Source organism: Podarcis muralis, chromosome 3 (genome assembly GCF_964188315.1).
Source record: "Podarcis muralis chromosome 3, rPodMur119.hap1.1, whole genome shotgun sequence".
Taxonomy (NCBI): domain Eukaryota; kingdom Metazoa; phylum Chordata; class Lepidosauria; order Squamata; family Lacertidae; genus Podarcis; species Podarcis muralis.
Genome location: NC_135657.1, coordinates 1,553,094 through 1,572,300, shown reverse-complemented (window position 1 = coordinate 1,572,300; position 19,207 = coordinate 1,553,094). Strand labels below are relative to the sequence as shown.

Here is a 19,207-nt window from a genome sequence, read left to right as displayed (position 1 = left end):
GGTAGCTAAATAACTCACTTAAGCTCTCATTTGGAGTGACTTAAGGGAAGCATGGGATGCGGGTGGCACTGTGGGTTAAAGCACAGAGCCTAGGACTTGCCGATCAGAAGGTCGGCGGGTCGAATCCCTGCGACGGGGTGAGCTCCCGTTGCTCAGTCCCTGCTCCTGCCAACCTAGCAGTTCGAAAGCACGTCAAAGTGCAAGTAGATAAATAGGTACCGCTCCGGCGGGAAGGTAAACGGCATTTCCGTGCACTGCTCTGGTTCACCAGAAGCGGCTTAGTCATGCTGGCCACAAGACCCGGAAGCTGTACGCCAGCTCCCTTGGCCAATAAAGCGAGATGAGCGCTGCAACCCCAGAGTCGGTCACGACTGGACCTAATGGTCAGGGGTCCCTTTACCTTTTAAGGGAAGCAGCTGCTGCTGGAGGGGAGCAGAGAATTGTTACGTTTCCTTACAGTTTATTTATATGCCACCTTTCAGCCGAAAAAGACACCCCAAACAGCACAAATGCAAATGCAAGCAGACCAATGGAAATGCAATACAATAAAAACAAAACCTTAACACTACAAAAGTCCAGGCGACTACCCACTTATGCGGGGGTTAGGTTCCAGGCTCCCACACACATAAGCAGAATTGTGTAAATTGGGGACGCCTTCTAAACTAAGGTTGCCAGATTTTTTCCAATGAATCCGGAGACACTTTTCAACTTCCTACTGAATAGGTGGATTTTGTCAGGGGACTGATTTGTAAATCTGGGGACTGTTCCCGGGAAAAGGGGACGTCTGGTAACCTTATTCTAAAGCCCCTTCAAACGCCCTCTCTGCCATTCTCTCTGCCATCCGTACCAAAAATACCATATCCCATAATATCTGCAACTAGAGTTGAAGCTGGAGGGATGCGTGGAAAAGCTGCTGGTGCCTGCATTGGCTCTTAGGCAGGGAGGCTGAGCAGCCGAAACAAAGCGCTTCTGTGAATCAGGTCTCTTCGAGGTTTCTTCTGCCCTCACTGACACCCTCTTTGGGCTGGGGGGGGGGGGCTCTTCATGAGAGGGTCTCTCTCCCACTATTTCTGTGCTTGAATTGAATTGTTTAATTATTTCCTGCTGCTGCACATATATTCGGTCAGGTGTGAGTAAAAGTAAAGGGACCCTGACCATTAGGTCCAGTCGTGGCCGACTCTGGGGTTGCAGTGCTCATCTCGCTTTATTGGCCGAGGAACCGGCGTACAGCTTCCGGGTCATGTGGCCAGCAGGACTAAGCCGCTTCTGGTGAACCAGAGCAGCGCACGGAAACGCCGTTTACCTTCCCGCCAGAGCGGTACCTATTTATCTACTTGCACTTTGAGGTGCTTTCGAACTGCTAGGTTGGCAGGAGCAGGGACCGAGCAATGGGAGCTCAGCCCTCCGCGGGGATTCGAACTTCCGACCTTCTGATCGGCAAGTCCTAGGCTCTGTGGTTTAGCCCACAGCGCCACCCGCGTCCCAGGTGTGAGTAGAATGCGCTAATATGCATTCATTTTGCTTCCATAAAGGCAGCAGATTGCTCCCCATGAAAACATTAAGGGGAATGCCAGAACCAGTCTTTTAAACGGCACTTCTTCCTTTGAACAGTCCCAGAGAAGAGGTGGGGCAAAGCTGGTGGAATAGCTTTGCCCCCAATGTCTGGCCCCTGTAGCAAATTGTGTCTGACATCCTCAGTGACCCCTTGGCTTGAATGCAGAAGCCGTTGGCCCTGGTCTCTTCACCCCGCACTTTAGTGAGCAGTTCTCACCACTGCTTATAAGCTCCCGGGCTGAAAAGAATAATAACAGTGGGGATTGGGTCCGCCTCTGCCGGTCCAAGTACAGTTTGCCACGGGCAGACATTGGCTGGGCTGGCCGGCTGGCACCCTCTTACACAGACCCATGCAGACTTTGTAGCCTCCTGTTCTTTGGGGGTCCTAATTTGCGGCTGGCTTCTCTTGACCACTTAACTTATGCTGGACAGACGTTCCTTCTGAGCTGCTGGCCTCCAGATACGGAAAGGTAACGTTATGGGGGAAAGGCACCCTGTGCTTTTTCCAGTCTCCCTTCCCATCCACCTTGTCAGTTCTCCATTTCCTCCGCTGTTGTTCTCGTTCTGGGTGGCTGATGTGGGAGGTTTGCAGTCACCTCTTGCCACTTCCTGGCTTCCCCACTGTTCATCCACTTGTCACTTTACTTTCCCCTGTTTCGTTTGTCTTGGGAGACGCAGGGTTGGACCCAGAAAGCCGCCTTTCTTTATTCGTACACCCTGGCTGCTCAGTTCCCTTTTGCGAGGGACCTCAGGGTGCGAAAGCAGCTTATTATAAACTGTGCGTATTGTGTGCACTTGCAAAGTTTGCTGTATCGATGAAGCCTGTGTTCACATCATAATAATAATTTATTATCTATATCCTGCCCATCTGGCTAGGTTTCCCCAGCCACTCTGGGCGGCCTCCAACAGAACACTAAAATACATTAACCTATTAAACATTAAAAGCTTCCCTAAACAGATGTCTTCTAAAAGTTTGGTAGTTATTTTTCTCTTTGACATCTGGTGGGAGGGCATTCCACAGGGCGGCTGCCACTACTGAGAAGGCCCTTGGCGCTGGACCTCTGTGTCTGGGCAGAACGATGGGGGTGGAGACGCTCCTTCAGGTCTACTGGACCGAGGCCATTTAGGGCTTTCAAGGTCAGCACCAACACTTTGAATTGTGCTCGGAAACGTACTGGGAGCCAGTGTAGGTCTTTCAAGACCGGTGTTACATGGTCTGGAAATCTGTGTTTGCAGATTTCCAGATAGCTCGGGGACATACAGAGAGGCATCTTCTTTTGAGCTCCTGCCCTGGGTCTTTAATGTCAACATCCCACTGGAGACAGGATTGTCCTGCATCCCTGGTCCTTCTCTGAGTCCTTGACTTTCCCAGCCATTGTCGCCCTCCGGCCTCCGCTGTCGCCGATGCCTCGGTGGGCCTGTCCGCTTCTCCCTCGTTGCTTTCCCTGGGGCGTGATGCCTCGGTGGGCAGGCCCTCTGACCGCAGCCTTCTCTTCTCCCTTCCCCTGCAGAATTTCGGGGAGCTCGGAATGACTTCTGAGTCCAAGGCGCTGATCGGGCTGTACCACGGTCAGGTGCAGTGCAAGAAGAACAAGTTTGGGCAGCCAAAGGAACCCGTCCAGTAAGTCCAGCCACAGGTGGGGTAGATCTGTGGCAACCCCATTTGCCTCTGCAGGACGGGGGAGAGACTCAGGTTCAGTGGTTAGTTGCTCTTTATCCCCCCCCCCCAAAAAAAAACACCCCTTCCTTCTCTCCGCAGGAACCTTGCAATCCTGGGGGCAGGCCTGATGGGCGCTGGAATCGCCCAGGTCTCCGTGGACAAGGGGATGAAGACCATTCTGAAGGACACGGCCCTGGAGGGCTTGAGCAGAGGACAGCAGCAGGTCTACAAAGGGTAGGCTCATTGGCAGCCCTGTGGTGCCCGTGGATCCAGGAGGGGTTGAAATCTGAGCTTGAGCAGGGACCTAGAAGTGGTGGGGTGCCCCTGAGCATGTGCAGAATGCATCTCCCTTGTTGCTGAGGACAGTTTAGCAGTTCTCCATGTCTAAAATGTGCCACTGTAGGGAGGAGCAGGGGAGTTCCAGGCTAGGCAAAGCTGTGCATTTCTTGATTTGGGCTTTAAGAACTTGGCCTGTGTGTGGCTCCTTCCTTCCTTCCTTCCTTCCTTCCTTCCTTCCTTCCTTCCTTCTTTCTTTCTTTCCTTCCCTCCCTCCCTCCCTCCCAGATTGGGCCCTCCTTGCTCCCCACAAAAGAGGGGGTGGAGCTGTTTTTTTAAAAAAAAAAAATCTTTATTAATTTAAATTACACACTTATACAAAGAATTTACAATCTCATACTACAAAAAGAAAATTAAAGAAAAAACAATTAAGAAAAGAAGAAAATACAAAAAGAAAGAAAGAAGAAGAAGCAAATTTACGTACATAAAAAAATTAATCTTCCTAATTAATACATAATCAAACACTTAAATAAAAAAGACTTCTAACAAAATGAGTCTTCCAATCATTCCCATTGTACGGTTTATACTGTCATTTTTTCCGCAGAGTTTTATATTCTTTAATATTGTTCCTGTCTACTCCACAAACGGTATTTGTTGTGTTTGCCCCCTGCAAAGGGGCTGGTGGGTCAGCTCCGATGCGTGGAGGGTCCTCTCTTCCACTATTCTGGCTTGAGCTTGCAGAGGTCCCAGTGTGCCCTCACAGAGGTCGTTCGCCCACTGACAAAATATCCTGGCAGCTGCACAGCTAAGAAGTGAAACAAGAGGAGGGACCATTAGGATGCCGCTTAGCGTATTGTTTTTCCTTAACACCAGGAGTTCCTCTCTCAGGCGTGGTCCTGCTTTGGCTTGGCTCCCCCTTCTCTCTCCCTCCTTTCTCTCATCCCCCCACTTGGAGGGGACAGGAGTGTGTGGCGCTACACCCACAAACTGACCCCAAGCAGAAAGACTAAAAGCGAAGCTCAAAATCAGAGCCTGGGGAAATGGAAAAGTCTTTGCCTAGAGTTGTGAACACCTGGAAGGAGGGTGGCACCAGGCCAGCCACCTTCATTATAAGAATTACAGAATTCTGGAATTGGAAGGGAACTCTAAGGGTCATCCAGCCCAACCCCCTGCAATGCGGAGGGGTGGCAGCACATGGCCGGCTCCTTCCCCAGCCAGGCCTTTGCTCAAGGCTCCTGTTCAGGGAAGCTTTTAATGTTTGATGCATTACTGCATTTTGATATTTTGTTGGAAGCCGCTCAGAGTGGCTGGGGAAGCCCAGCCAGATGGGCGGGGTATAGATGATGATATTATTATTATTTATTTATTTATTTATTAATTATTATTCCGCCTCCCTCTCCTTTCCCAGCTTGAACGACAAAGTGAAGAAGAAGAGCCTGACGTCGTTTGAGAGGGACATGATCCTCAGCAACCTGACGGGGCAGCTGGATTACAAGAACTTTGGGACGGCGGACATGGTGATCGAGGCCGTCTTTGAGGACATCAGCATCAAACACAAAGTGGTGAAGGAAGTGGAGGCGGTGAGTAGGAGGCTGGGCTGGGGGGCCACTTGCGTGAGAGGCCCGGGGCATCTCCCAGAGGCTGCAGTTAAGCACTCCTGTGCCCCCACTGCCTCCTCACCCGCAGGGGGCGGCCTCCTTCCTTTGCAGGGGCTGGAGGTGCCCTCAGGGTCCTCCTCTGGTTCACCTGGTCCCTGTGCAGTCAGCATGGTGGGTGCTGGGAATTATGGGCTGCCCCAAAGGCTGGGCAGGTAGCCCGGTGGCGGGGGGGAGAGGTGAGCATGTGACTCCTCGCACCTCCTCCCCTGTAGACCTCTGCTCGTGGGCCACCAAAGTCAGGGACAGCATTTCCCAGCTTTGGGGTGTTTCAGTCGTGCTGGTCTTCCAGCATTTTGCAGTAGAGCCCATGGCTGTGTGAAGGTTCTCAGGGGGTGTATGTGTTATTTATTTCCGGTCTTGATAGACCTACACTGGCTGCCAGGACGTTTCTGAGCACAATTCAAAGTGTTGGTGCTGACCTGGAAAGCCCTAAACGGCCTCGGTCCAGTATACCTGAAGGAGCGTCTCCACCTCCATCGTTCTGCCCAGACACTGAGGTCCAGCTCCGAGGGCCTTCTGGTGGTTCCCTCGCTGCGAGAAGTGAGGCTACAGGGAACCAGGCAGAGGGCCTTCTCGGTGGTGGTGCCCGCCCTGTGGAACACCCTCCCACCAGATGTCAAAGAGAAAAATAATTACCAGACTTTTAGAAGACATCTGAAGGCAGCCCTGTTTAGGGAAGCTTTTAATGTTTAATAGGTTATTGTATTTTAGTGTTTTGTTGGAAGCCGCCCAGAGTGGCTGGGGAAACCCAGCCAGATGGGGTATAAATAATAAATTATTATTATTATTATTATTATTATTATTATTATTATTATTATTACTATTACTATTACTATTATTTCATAAAATTCCTTCACTGCTTGATTGCAAAAAAGAAACTCAAAGCAATTTACATGAACGATTAAGAAAGATTTAAGACTTTCAAAAAGCTAAAGTAGCAGCAGGCTAAAAAGAGATTAGAACTCGCATCAGCTTTCTAAACATCTGGGTGATTTTTAGCAGGCGCTGAAAACTGCACAGTGAAGGCGCCTTACTTGATATCAACAGGCAGGGAGTTCCAAAGTGTAGCCACACAAAATAATTGTGTTATTACAGATGCAGAACAGGTTGTTATGTGACACTCACAGCAGTGCCAGTTCTGCCAGTTGAAGCCGCCAGGTGGGCGCATGTGGTGCAAGATGACCTGTGGAATTATCCCAGAGTGGCATGTTCCTCTCTGAAGAAGAGCGGTTATTGTCAAAACGTTGCTAATGGGTGTGAAACAGGAGGTGACGGCTGGAGGGCTGGGGTTTTCCACAAACAGCTGGGTGATCTGGCCATTAATTCCATGTAAAGACTGCAGTTAGACAGAGAGCGCCAGACCTCTTGGATCCCTGTCCTGCCCCATGGCAACGCCCTCCATGTCCCCAGCTGCAGCCTTCATGGGGACCTGTGGATTCAGTGGCCACCAAAAACCCGCTGCCAACACCAGCAAGGAACTGCAGGTATCCGCTGTGTTTCCCCTACGCAGCGGAGATGGCGTGAATTGGCTGCACGTCCTCACAGAGCCTGTATTGACCTTAAGGCCTCTGCTGGTGGCAATCCAAGCTCTTCAGTTGCAGGGGGATCCTCTGCCCCTGCCTCCCTCTCCAGAACTCTCCAGGTTATATTTTCTGAGAATCCTCCGGAAAAACAATCTCTCAAAGGACCTGCTGATGGCATTTTACCATTGTACTGTTGAGAGTGTATTAACTTACGGTCTGAGTGTGTGGTTTGGGAGCTGCACGGCCAGGGGAAAAACAATGCTGTCCAGGGTTATAAAGACTGCAGAGAGAATAATTGGGTGCACTCTTCCCACCTTGGATCAAATCTACGCTTCCAGGTGCCATAAGAAAGCTGCAGAGATAGCGCAGGATAGTGCGCACCCCAGAAATGATCTCTTTCAGCTTCTGCCTTCTCGAAGAAGGTCCAGGGTTATAAAGACTAGGACTAGCCGCCTGAGAAACAGTTTCTATCCAAATGCGATTTTGGTTTTAAACGCAGTGTAAGGTAGTCTCTATGGGAGTATATTGTATTCAATTATGGAGTATCAGAGTTTTTAGGGGGCTAACCAGGTTGGAATAGCTGGGATAGCAGGCGTGTTGGTTTCTGAATGTCTGATGTATATTTTTTCAATTTCGTTGTTCTGTATGAGACAATGACAATAAAGATTATTGTATCGTACTGTAACCTAACCTGTGTGTTATCTCCCCCAGGTGGTCCCCCCTCACTGCATCTTTGCCAGCAACACATCGGCGCTCCCCATCAATCAGATCGCCTCCGCCAGCAAACGGCCAGAAAAGGTGAGTCCTGGATCTGGCTGCCATCTTCTGTCTTCAGTGAGCCAGTGTGGTGTAGTGGTTAAGAGTGATAGACTCGTAATCTGGGTAACCGGGTTCGCTTCCCTTCTCCACATGCAGCTGGGCTATTTGTGGAGGATAGGAATTCGTGAGAGCCAGTGTGGTGGTAGTGGTTAAGAGCGGTGGACTCGTAATCTGGTGAACTGGGTTTGATTCCCCGCTCCTCCACCTGCAGCTGCTGGGTGACCTTGGGCCAGTCCCACTTCTCTGAAGTCTCTTAGCTCCACTCACCTCACAGAGTGTTTGTTGTGGGGGAGGAAGGGAAAGGAGAATGTTAGCCGCTTTGAGACTCCTTAAAAGGGAGTGAAAGGCGGGATATCAAATCCAAACTCTTCTTCTTCATCCATCCATTCATCATATATCAGAAGTCCTCAAACTTTTTCAGGATGGGGCTGGTCCACTGTCCCTCAGACCTTGTCGGGGGCCAGACTATATTTTGCACACACAAAAAAGAACAAGGGACGATGAGCAGCACGTGAAAGGGCTTCTGTGCTGGTCCCGGGGGGAAGGTTACTGTTATCGTAGTCAAAGTTCAGTCCTGAGTCACTAGCCTGGAAATAGTTCACAAGGTGCGAGGCGAGGTCTGAAGCAGGGAGCCGGGCGGGGACAGGAACACTCGGAGATCAGAAGCAGGAAGCCGGGCGGGGAACAGGAACACTGGAGGAACAGGACTGGATGCTAGCTGAAACAGCTCTCCAATGACGACGTTGCTCCTGCAACCTGGGACTGGGCTGACTGGCCTTTATCTTCTCTGAGGCCAGGGGTGGTCCCGGCCCCCAGGAGCCCCGCCTCTCCTGGCCTTAAGGCGAGCACTCCTCCTGGGAGAAACCAGTTCCCTTCGCCTCTCTGCCCTGAGCCTCTGCAGTTCAGGAGAGGCTGAAGGGTTACTGGCCCCAGGGGGAGACTCACCTGTAGGCACTGAGTCCTCAACCACCTCTGGAGCCAGAATGGATTCACCTGGTGCCTGCTCCTGAGGATCCGGCACAGTTGCAGGCGCCTCAGAATCAAGGCCTTGCCCCGGCTCAGCCGGCCCTGGAGGCGGGGACTCATGTGCCGGCTGGAATTCCTCCGGTTCACTCTCTGAATGGGAATCCCAGGCCATCACAGCTCCAGAGAGGGGCTGCTTTAAATGGCAGCCGCTCGAGAAGGGCGCTCAGCCAACCGCGGCTCCTGTGTCTTACGAGTGGCGGTGGTGGGAAGATGAGCAGTGCGCAAAGGACTCCGGAGAGGGGCTGGCACCAACAAAGCCCAGCCCCCTTCCTTCTCTAGGCAGGGCGGGAAGCCAGGAGGAGGGAGGGAGGAGGCGCCGCTGCCGGGAGAGGGAGGGAGAGAGAAAAAACCCCTGCACTGGCGATGCACACGCTGGCAATTCCTGGATCGTTTGTGGGCCGGATTTAGAAGGCAATTGGGCCTGATCCGGCCCGCGGCTCTTAGTTTGCCGACCCACGCCATACATCACCCATCCATCCATTGCATTTCTATCCCACCTTTTGTCCAAGGAGCTCAGGTGGTGTACTTATGTCTCCTCCCCAATTTATTCTCACGACAACCCTGTGAGGTAGGCTAGGCTGTGAGAGAGTGATCGTCCCAAGGTCACGCCCAGTGAGCCTCATGGCTGAGTAGGAGGATCTGAACCCTGCTCCCTCCCAGCTCCTAGCCCAGCTCTCCAACACGGCCTAGGACCCTCGTACCTATGGAACCATCTCTCCTGGTATGCCCCGCGGAGGACCTTAAGGTCCATAAATAGCAACACCCTTGTGGTCCTGGGCCCTAAGGAAGTCAGATTAGCCTCAACCAGAGCCAGAGCCTTTTCAACACTGGCCCCGGCCTGGTGGAACACTCTGTCTCATGAGACCAGGGCCCTGAAGGATCTGATTTCTTTCCGCAGGGCCTGTAAGACAGAGTTGTTCCGCCTGGCCTTTGGCTTGGAAGCAATTTGATCCCCTCTCCCTTTTTCTCCTCCTGTGATGGAACTCCCATTTGGGGACCTGCCTGCCTTTTTTCTGGCCCACGTAGGACCGGTTTGGATAGTTGGCCTTGGTGAAGATTTGACGTTTTCATCCCCAAAAAAGTTTATGATTTGAGTTCCTACTGAAATGAGGCTGCATTTTAATGTTGTATTTTAATCTTGTTTTTAAGTTGTATTTTAATCAATTGTTTTTATACCTGGCGTTAGCCGCCCTGAGCCTGGTCTTGGCTGGGGAGGGAGGGGTATAAATAAAATTTATTAAAGGCTGATCGCCGAAGAATTGATGCTTTTGAATTATGGTGCTGGAGAAGACTCTTGAGAGTCCCATGGACTGCAAGAAGATCAAACACATCCATTCTGAAGGAAATCAGCCCCGAGTGCTCACTGGAAGGACAGATCGTGAAGCTGAGGCTCCAGTACTTTGGCCACCTCAGGAGAAGAGAAGACTCCCTGGAGAAGACACTGATGCTGGGAAAGATGGAGGGCACAAGGAGAAGGGGGCGACAGAGGACGAGATGGTTGGATAGTGTTTTCGAGGTTACCAGCATGAGTTTGACCAAACTGTGGGAGGTAGTGGAGGACAGAGGTGCCTGGCGTGCTCTGGTCCATGGGGTCACGAAGAGTCGGACACGACTAAACGACTAAACAACAACAACAACAACATTATTATTATTATTATTATTATTACTACACCACACTGGCTTGCATCCCGCCCTGACCTTACCTGTCCTGGTCCTCCAGGTGATTGGGATGCACTACTTTTCCCCCGTCGACAAGATGCAGCTCCTTGAGATCATCACCACAGACAAAACATCCCCGGACACGGCAGCCGCTGCAGTCGCCGTGGGCCTCAAGCAAGGGAAGGTCATCATTGTCGTGAAGGTGAGCTCTGTTTTGGTTTCCAGGGAACAATTTCCAGGTGGGTCAAGAAGGGCAGAGGCTAGACCAGCGATTCCAGAAGGGGGTGGCAGTGTCTCCTTCCAATTCCGAGGGGGCTTGCTAAGAGGCAGGGGGTTGGCAGGGGGAACTTGAGGTGTAAAGGATCTCCAGGCTTTGAAAAGCTGGCATTGCCAGATCTCGTTCGTCCATTTTGTGAAATTACCCGGGAAGGCAGCTCATCTAGGAAAAGGAAGACTCAGACCCTAAACCTCCGCTGCCTTGCAAGAAGAAAAGGCCGCTAGAATACTGGTGGCCAAAAATTGGAAGAGTCAGGAGACTCCTTCAATCTCAGAGTGGCAAATCAAATTTTGCGAATATATTGAACTAGCCAAGATGACAGTATCAATCAGATTGCAATCAAAACAAAAATTAAGAAAGGAATGGAAATGTGTTGAAGAATATATTGTACACCAACCTTCTGATCAGCAAGTCCTAGCCTCTGTGGTTTAACCCACAGCGCCACCCGTGTCCCTATAATCCCCATGTTACACCCCCCCCCCAAACTACACCACTCGTATGTCACGGTTACATCATGAAAGGGGAGGTCTGGTGGCAGGAATCTGAGCATTCTGGACCCTGCCCCATGGTTCCCCTTGCCCTCCACAAAACACCCATCCAGTGGAACAAAAGAGATATTTACATTTCCCTGTTTCCCAGCCAAGTTCATCCCACCCCTTTGTCTTCACCTGGGTTTGTTCTTTCTGGAATGGCTACCTGTCTGGCACTCAGGTGTCAGGATGCCAGGGATTATCCCTCAGGCAGAGGGGCTGTTGAGTAGCTGAGCTCACAGGTCTATAGGAATTTCTGAAGTTTTCCCAGTGAGCCAGTACAGAGATACATTGATCAGTGAATTCTTACATTTGGTATCGTGCAGCAGAGGCCCTTTGAATAGAAAGGAAGAAACTGTGATGAAGTGTTTTGTGAGGACAAATCACAAAAGTCACAAACGTGATTGTGCTGGTTTTGGTAGTGGGCTGCATGTGCGTGATATCTGCTGGAGGGACAACCCCACCCCCACCCTATACATAAATTCCTGGAACAGAGCTGAATAACAAATGTGTTTAAGATAATTCTTTTATTGTTAATATTGATTGCCGCTGTCAATAGCTGACCGTCACTCCCCCCCCCCAAAATGTGTCGGGAGCAGATGGTTCTGCATCCAGCAAGAATAGTGTCCTGCGGGTGGGCAGAGTCTCTGCTGCCCTGCCCTCCTTGGCAGACTTGGCCATCAGCATTGCTCCATCTAGCTCCATCCATCTACACTGACTGACAGCAGCTATCCGGCGTTTTAGGCGGGGCACCTGGGGATTGGGCCTGGCACTTTCTTCTTGCAAGGCAGACCCCCACCCCCACCCCTGAGCTACAACCCTTCCTGGCTTCATCTTCCTGCTTCCCCCCTACAGGACGGCCCCGGCTTCTACACAACCAGGTGTCTTGCGCCCATGTTGGCCGAAATCGTCCGAGTTCTCCAGGTGGGTGTTGGTTGCCAAGGGTGGGATTTCTGGAGCATCCTCCTAGTGGTGCTCTTGGGGAGAATTGGTGGATGGGGGGAACCTCTGCACTTTGAGACGTGCAAGCAGGTGGGATCAGCACAGGGGCTGGGTCAGGGGCTGTTGCGTTTGGTTTCCTCGGCCCATTCCTCTGCCCCCAGCCTTCACTGCCCTGAGAAGCTCTGAATCCAGGCAGAGGAGGAGGACCCTCCCAGAGAGCCCCCACTTGGCCCTGTGGGCCTGCGAGGTGTCTTTGCTGGATGAAGCAGTTAAACGATGCTAGTTAACCTGTGGAACTCACTTCCACAGGAGGCAGGGACGGCCACCAACTTTGTGGTTGAGAGGGAAGGCAAATGAGAGGTGAAACAATAGGAGTTATTTTATTATTATTTATTAGGTTTACATACCGCCCCTCATCACAAGATCTCAGGGTGGTTCACGAGACAAAATTATGCCTGACATGGAGAAAGTGGATGCAGAAAGGTTTATCTTTCGCTCGGCCCAGACACTGAGGTCCAGCTCCGAGGGCCTTCTGGCGGTTCCCTCCCTGCAAGAAGCCAAGTTACAAGGAACCGGGCAGAGGGCCTTCTTGGTAGTGGCGCCTTCCCTGTGGAACGCCCTCCCACCAGATGTCAAAGAGAACAACAACTACCAGACTTTTAGAAGACATCTGAAGGCCGCCCTGTTTAGGGAAGCTTTTAATGTTTAATAGGTTATTGTATTTTAATATTCTGTTCGAAGCTGCCCAGAGTGGCTGGGGAAACCCAGCCAGATGGGCGGGGTATAAATAATACAGTGGTGCCTCGCAAGACGAAAAGAATCCGTTCCGCGATTCTCTTCGTCTTGCGGTTTTTTCGTCTTGCGAAGCAAGCCCATTAGCGGATTAGCGGATTAGCGCTATTAAAGGCTTAGCGGGCTTAGCGGATCAGCTGATTAGCGGCTTAGCGGATCAGCTGATAAGCGGTTTATCGATCAGCTGTTAAGCGGCTTAGCGGATCAGCTGATTAGCGGCTTAGCGATCAGCTGATAAGCGGCTTAGCGATTAGCTGTTAAGCGGCTTGGGAAAGGGGGGGGGGAGGGAAAAAACCCTACAGGAACCCGCAAGACATTTTCGTCTTGTGATGCAAGCCCATAGGAAATTCGTTTTGCGAAGCAACTCCAAAACGGAAAACCCTTTCGTCTAGCAGGTTTTCCGTCTTGCGAGGCATTCGTCTTTCGGGGCGCCACTGTATCTCCCTCTCTCATAAGACTAGACATCACAGACATCCAATGAAGTTGAAGGTTAAGGGCAGGTTTCCCTCTGGGGCGTCTGGTTGGCCACTGTGGCTCCCGGACTAGATGGGTCCCTGGCCTGATCCAGCTGCAAACTCCTCTTTTGTCCCTATGGGGTGGGCCCGTCCTGGCCCTCCTCTCTCCCTTCCCCGGTCGTTCCCCTACCCCTCCGCCACGGAGGTGCCCCCCCCCAAGTGCCCCCTGCGTTCCACCCGCCGCTGACCCACCTCTCTCCCTCGCAGGAAGGCAATGACGCCAAGAAGGTGGACGCCATGTCCACTGGCTTTGGCTTCCCTGTGGGAGCTGCCACGCTGATCGACGAGGTGGGCGTTGACGTGGCCACGCACGTGGCAGAGGACCTGGGCAAGGCCTTTGGCGAGCGCTTCAAAGGGGGCAACGTGGAGCTGATGAAGGCCATGGTGGACAAGGGCTTTCTGGGTGAGTGTCTGAGCCTCTTTCTGGAAACTTGCGTGTCGACAGCAGGCGAGGAACCAACACACCCTCCTTGCTTCCGTTTGGGGAACAAACCTCTTCCGGGCAAACGGGGCAGAGCAAATCCTTGGCGTCTGGATGCCGTGACCACATTGGTCTCGCCCAGTTGCCACACTGGGCAACGATCGAGCAGCTGTTGGGATACTGCCGGGGAGACGGGAGCATCAGGTAGGCTCCCAGCTGGCTCCAGCCAGCAGCCGGTTTCCCTTGGAACAGCATCAATCAGCGACACGAGCCTCAGATATGTTTAGAGACTCATGCATGCTCTGTCAGCAGAGTGCACAAATCTTCCCACAGCAGAAGAGGCGGACAGAGAAATGTGTAAGCTGTATATTACAGCATTTTATTCAGCATAGTTCAGGAACAGAGGAAAACATGTCTGCTTCCCTTCGTCTCCAGCAAAACAGCAGTAACACAAAAGCTATATACAAATGGAAGTTCCCAGCAAGTGCTGGAAGTAAACAGGCAGGTGACACACAACAGTCATGCCTGTTCCCTTTTAAGGTGGAACGGAACTATATCCTAACAGCGGCAAAGGGCCATTAGGGTGTTGACCTGGGACCTGGGAGAGACCCAGGTTCAAATCTCCACTCGGTGGGTGAGTTTGGGAGCTAGTCACTGCCTCTCTCATTTGTTTTGGTTGTATGCCGCTTTCCCACCAAAAAAAATCATGCTCAAAGTGACTTACAGCAAAGAAACAGAGATGGCATTTCAAACACACAATACGAAAGCTTCTGAACTGGCTCCCAGTCTCTGGGTTCAGTCTTTAATTCTGCAAACAAGCCTGGAATCAATGGCTGGGGGAAGAGGTCCCCAGGCTCTCGCCTCCTCCTTCGTCTGCCACACACTTCTTCATTCATTCATTTATTGAATTGGTATACCGCCCCATACCCAGAGGTCTCGAGGCAGTTCACAATAAAAACCACATATATATAACATCAAAAATAAAAATAATCCAATATACCCCCAAAAGCCACCTTTTAAAGGGTATAGGATGTTGATTAACATTTTTGCCTGGTGCCCAAAGGTGTATAATGAAGGCACCAGGTGAACTTCCCTGGGAAGAGCATTCCATAGACGGGGAGCCACTGCAGAGAAGGCCCTGCTCTCGTGTTGCCACCCTCCGAACCCCTCTAGGAGGAGGCACACGAAGAAGGGCCTCACCTCAGAAGATGACGTCAGGGTCCCGGTAGGTTCATAAGGGGAGAGGAAGTCCTTGAGATTTTGCGGTCCTGAGCCGTTTCACTTCTGTCCCTTCCGGAGCAGAGGGGGCCGCCCAACTGCTCCTCACCCCTTTACACCTCTGCGCAACTTTTTTCGCAGGCCGCAAAGCCGGGAAGGGCTTCTACCTTTACCAGGAAGGTGTAAAGAACCGGAACGTCAACACCGGCATGGACGAAATCTTGGAGAGGTTCAAAGTGGCCGCCAAGCCGGAAGTGTAAGTTCAAAGAAAGGAAGGCCTGAGTGAGTGAGGCAGAGACCAGAGGTCCGGAATGAAGGCCCAGGATGCTGGTCTGCCCTAATTACCCAACTGCAAACCAACAGGCGCAGCTGGCTTAATTCTGAGTTGGGGCAGCGGTCTGTCATGGCTAGTTCTGTCCACTCTGGCTGACAGCAGCTCACCAAACTGTCCGGTCAAGAAGGGACCTCTCCCAGTCCCGCCCTGTCCTATCGGAGGTCTTCCAGACATATATATTTAAAGGTAAAGGGACCCCTGACCATTAGGTCCAGTCGTGGCCGACTCTGGGGTTGCAGCGCTCATCTCGCTTTATTGGCCGAGGGAGCCGGCGTACAGCTTCCGGGTCATGTGGCCAGCATGACTAAGTCGCTCCTGGCGAACCAGAGCAGTGCATGGAAACACCGTTTACCTTCCCGCCGGAGTGGTACCTATTTATCTACTTGCACTTTGACGTGCTTTTGGACTGCTAGGTTGGCAGGAGCAGGGACCGAGCAACGGGAGCTCACCCCGTCGCGGGGATTCGAACCGCCGACCTTCTGATCAGCAAGCCCTAGGCTCTGTGGTGTAACCCACATCGCCAGCCACACATATATATTTACTTGGTGCTAAATCACTTGCAGACTTCTTTCTTAGAAGAAAGCAAGATGGTGCAATCGTATCTTCATGTGTGTTTGACATGTGCGATTTCAGCCATACGCAGTTGAAGGCAGACTGGTTGGGACTGTGCATGTTAAATCCAGGCAAGGTTGTGAGCTTGAGAGCTTTCTTCGCACCAGGTCCCCTCGGGGTTACCTGGTGCAAAAAAGAGCTTTTAAGTTGCCTGCTTTACTTAATGGGCAAGGCTTGAGATCCGGGAGTGCTCTCCACCTCACCCACGAGTCAAAAGGGCAGTTCTGAGCATCCAGTTATGCGCTTTTCCTTGCGACTGAACCGCTGCCTGAGATGCGATTGCACTGCACATGGATGTCACCTAAAACCTTAGCTTCCTAAAATGATTATACCTCCCCATAGTTTGCTAACTGGACCCAGGTGCAAAAGTGGGTAGGATTCAGTATGGGGGTTCAGGACTAGAGTGGCACTGCTCCTGCACTGCCGGGGGTTGGGCTAGATGACCCTCAGCGCCCCTCTTCGAAATCCTGGCTGATCCAGCCACTCTCTGCTCCACGACTTCCCCAGTGGCCTTTCCCCTCCGCTGCTCCCTGAGCTGGAGATGCTGTATATATAGAGTGGTCAATGTTAGGGTTGGGTTGGGTTGGTTGGATGGTAGAAAGCTGGTTGTGTTTGGTGTGTGTAAAAGCTGTCGGTCGTGGTTGGAGAAGAAAACTTTTTAATAATAATAATAGTTTATTCTTCATACCCCGCCCATCTGGCTGGGCTTCCCCAGCCACTCTGGGCGGCTTCCAACAAAATATTAAAATACCGTAATACATCAAACATTAAAAGCTTCCCTAAACAGGGCTGCCTTCAGATGTCTTCTAAAAGTTTGGTAGTTGTTTTTCTCTTTGACATCTGATGGGAGGGCGTTCCACAGGGCAGGCGCCACCACCGAGAAGGCCCTCTGCCTGGTTCCCTGTAACTTGGCTTCTTGTAGCGAGGGAACTGGCAGAAGACCCTTGGCGCTGGACCTCAGCGTCCGGGCAGAACGATGGAGGTGGAGATGCTCCTTCAGGTCTACTGGACCAAGGCTGTTAAGGGCTTCGAATGTCAGCACCAACACTTTGAATTGTGCTCGGAAACCTACTGGGAGCCAGTGTAGGTCTTTCCAGTGGGAGCCAGTGTTATGTGGTCCTGGCGGCCGCTCCCAGTCACCAGTCTAGCTGCCGCATTAGTTGTAGTTTCCGGGTCACCTTCAAAGGTAGCCCTACGTAGAGCACATTGCAGTAGTCCAAGTGGGATATAACCAGAGCATGCACCACTCTGGTGAGACAGTCTGTGGGCAGTAGTTATTTTTCTCTTTGACATCTGGTGGGAGAGTGTTCCACAGGGTGGGCACCACCACCAAGAAGGCCCTCTGCCTGGTTCCCTGTAACTTGGCTTCTCGCAGCGAGGGAACCGCCAGAAGGCCCTCAGAGCTGGACCTCAGTGTCCGGGCAGAACGATGGAGGTGGAGACGCAAGAATAAAAGCAGCAATACTCTGCAAGAATACTCTTTCTCAAAGGCTCTTCTGTGCCAACTAAGGTCTGAGGACCAGGCAGAGGAGTAAAGAGGAGGTCAGAACCTTTTCTTTTTCAAACACTGACATCTGCCTCCTGGGGACCTTCTGCCTGGCTTCTCCCCCGACTGACGGCCGTCTCTGCTCTCCCTCTCTCTCTCCAGCTCCTCGGAGGAAGACATTCAGATGCGCCTGGTGTCCAGGTTTGTGAACGAGGCGGTCCTGACCCTTCAAGAGGGCATCCTCAGCAACCCCGTGGAGGGGGACATCGGGGCTGTGTTTGGGCTGGGCTTCCCCCCCTGCCTGGGAGGTAAGAAGGTCCAGGATCGCCTTCGTGCTTCTGCTAAATGTATATCTTCAGTCATAGCTCCCTCTTCCTCAGCTAGGCTGCCTATAATAATAATCATAATCATAATCAGTGGTACCTCAGGTTAAGAACTTAATTCGTTCTGGAGGTCCGTTCTTAACCTGAAACTGTTCTTAACCTGAAGCACCACTTTAGCTGATGGGGCCTCCTGCTGCCGCCGCGCTGCCAGAGCACGATTTCTGTTCTCATCCTGAAGCAAAGTTCTTAACACGAGGTACTATTTCTGGGTTAGCAGAGTCTGTAACCTGAAGCGTATGTAACCCGAGGTACCACTGTAATAATAATAATAATTTATTATTTATACCCCGCCCATCTGGCTGGGCTTCCCCAGCCACTCTGGGCGACTTCCAACAAAATATTAAAATACAGTAATGCATCAAACATTAAAAGCTTCCCTAAACAGGGCTGCCTTCAAATGTCTTCTAAAAGCCTGGTAGTTGCTGTTCTCTTTGACATCTGGTGGGAGGGCGTTCCACAGGGTGGGTGCCACCACCGAGAAGGCCCTCTGCCTGGTTCCCTGTAACTTGGCCTACCATTCAGAGAAAAACTGGCCGGCTTAAGCAGAGCCTGCTGGGTCAGGGCAACAGCCCATTTGGTCCCTCATCCTGATCTCACAGTGGCTGACCAGGTGCCCATTCTGGGACGCCAGCAAGGAGGATTTAAGTGCAAGAATGCAGCTGGGATTAAGAAGCATTGCTGATTCTCACCATGGAGGCAAAACGGCCTTCCTGGCTAGTGGCCATCGATAGCCCTTTCTTCCTCCTTGAATTTGTCTAGCCTTTTAAAGCCATCCAGGTTGGTGGCTACCAGAGCTTCCTGTGGCAGGGAGTTCCATAGGTTAACTCCACTCTGTGAAAATGAGTCATGTCTTTGACCTGGGCCTGAGAGCAGCAGCCTTGGCGCTAACCGGCTTGCCTTATCTCAGCTGCTAGCTTGGGGTCGGCTGCAGAGGTTGCCTTCTGCCAACTCCCAATAATAGTAATAATAATAATAATTTATTTATAGCCCGCCCATCTGGCTGGGTTTCCCCAGCCACTCTGGGCGCGCTCCCAACAGAATATTGTTGTTATTTAGTCATTTAGTCGTGTCCGCCTCTTCGTGACCCCCTGGACCAGAGCACGCCAGGCACTCTGTCTTCCACTGCCTCCCTCAGTTTGGTCAAACTCATGCTGGTAGCTTCGAGAACACTGTCCCACCACCTCGTCCTCCGCTGTCCCCTTCTCCTTCTGCCCTCCATCTTTCCCAACATCAGGGTCTTTTCCAGGGAGTCTTCTCTTCTCATGAGGTGGCCAAAGTCTTGGAGTCTCAGCTTCAGGATCTGTCCTTCCAGTGAGCACTCAGGGCTGATTTCCTTCAGAATGGAGAGGTTGGATCTTCTTGCAGTCCATGGGACTCTCAAGAGTCTCCTCCAGCACCAGAATTCAAAAAACAGAATATTAAAAAGTCGATAAAAGATCAAACATTAAAAGCTTCCCTAAACGGGTCTCCCAAGAAGGACAGCTGCCTGATAAGTCCTTTTTGCTGGCATGAAGGATTTTTG

General features: G+C 51.6%; 1 protein-coding gene across 1 annotated transcript in view; it reads left to right on the top strand.

The window, feature by feature from the left end:
* HADHA (hydroxyacyl-CoA dehydrogenase trifunctional multienzyme complex subunit alpha) overlaps nucleotides 1-19,207 on the top strand; it is a 36,886-nt gene that overhangs the window by 15,945 nt on the left and 1,734 nt on the right. Inside the window, exons 11-19 of the mRNA XM_077926705.1 lie at nucleotides 3,066-3,175; nucleotides 3,314-3,448; nucleotides 4,899-5,070; nucleotides 7,383-7,469; nucleotides 10,237-10,377; nucleotides 11,838-11,906; nucleotides 13,439-13,634; nucleotides 15,012-15,126; nucleotides 17,465-17,610. Of these exons, the coding sequence (XP_077782831.1) occupies nucleotides 3,066-3,175; nucleotides 3,314-3,448; nucleotides 4,899-5,070; nucleotides 7,383-7,469; nucleotides 10,237-10,377; nucleotides 11,838-11,906; nucleotides 13,439-13,634; nucleotides 15,012-15,126; nucleotides 17,465-17,610 (1,171 nt within the window). The remainder of the gene's footprint in view (nucleotides 1-3,065; nucleotides 3,176-3,313; nucleotides 3,449-4,898; nucleotides 5,071-7,382; nucleotides 7,470-10,236; nucleotides 10,378-11,837; nucleotides 11,907-13,438; nucleotides 13,635-15,011; nucleotides 15,127-17,464; nucleotides 17,611-19,207) is intronic.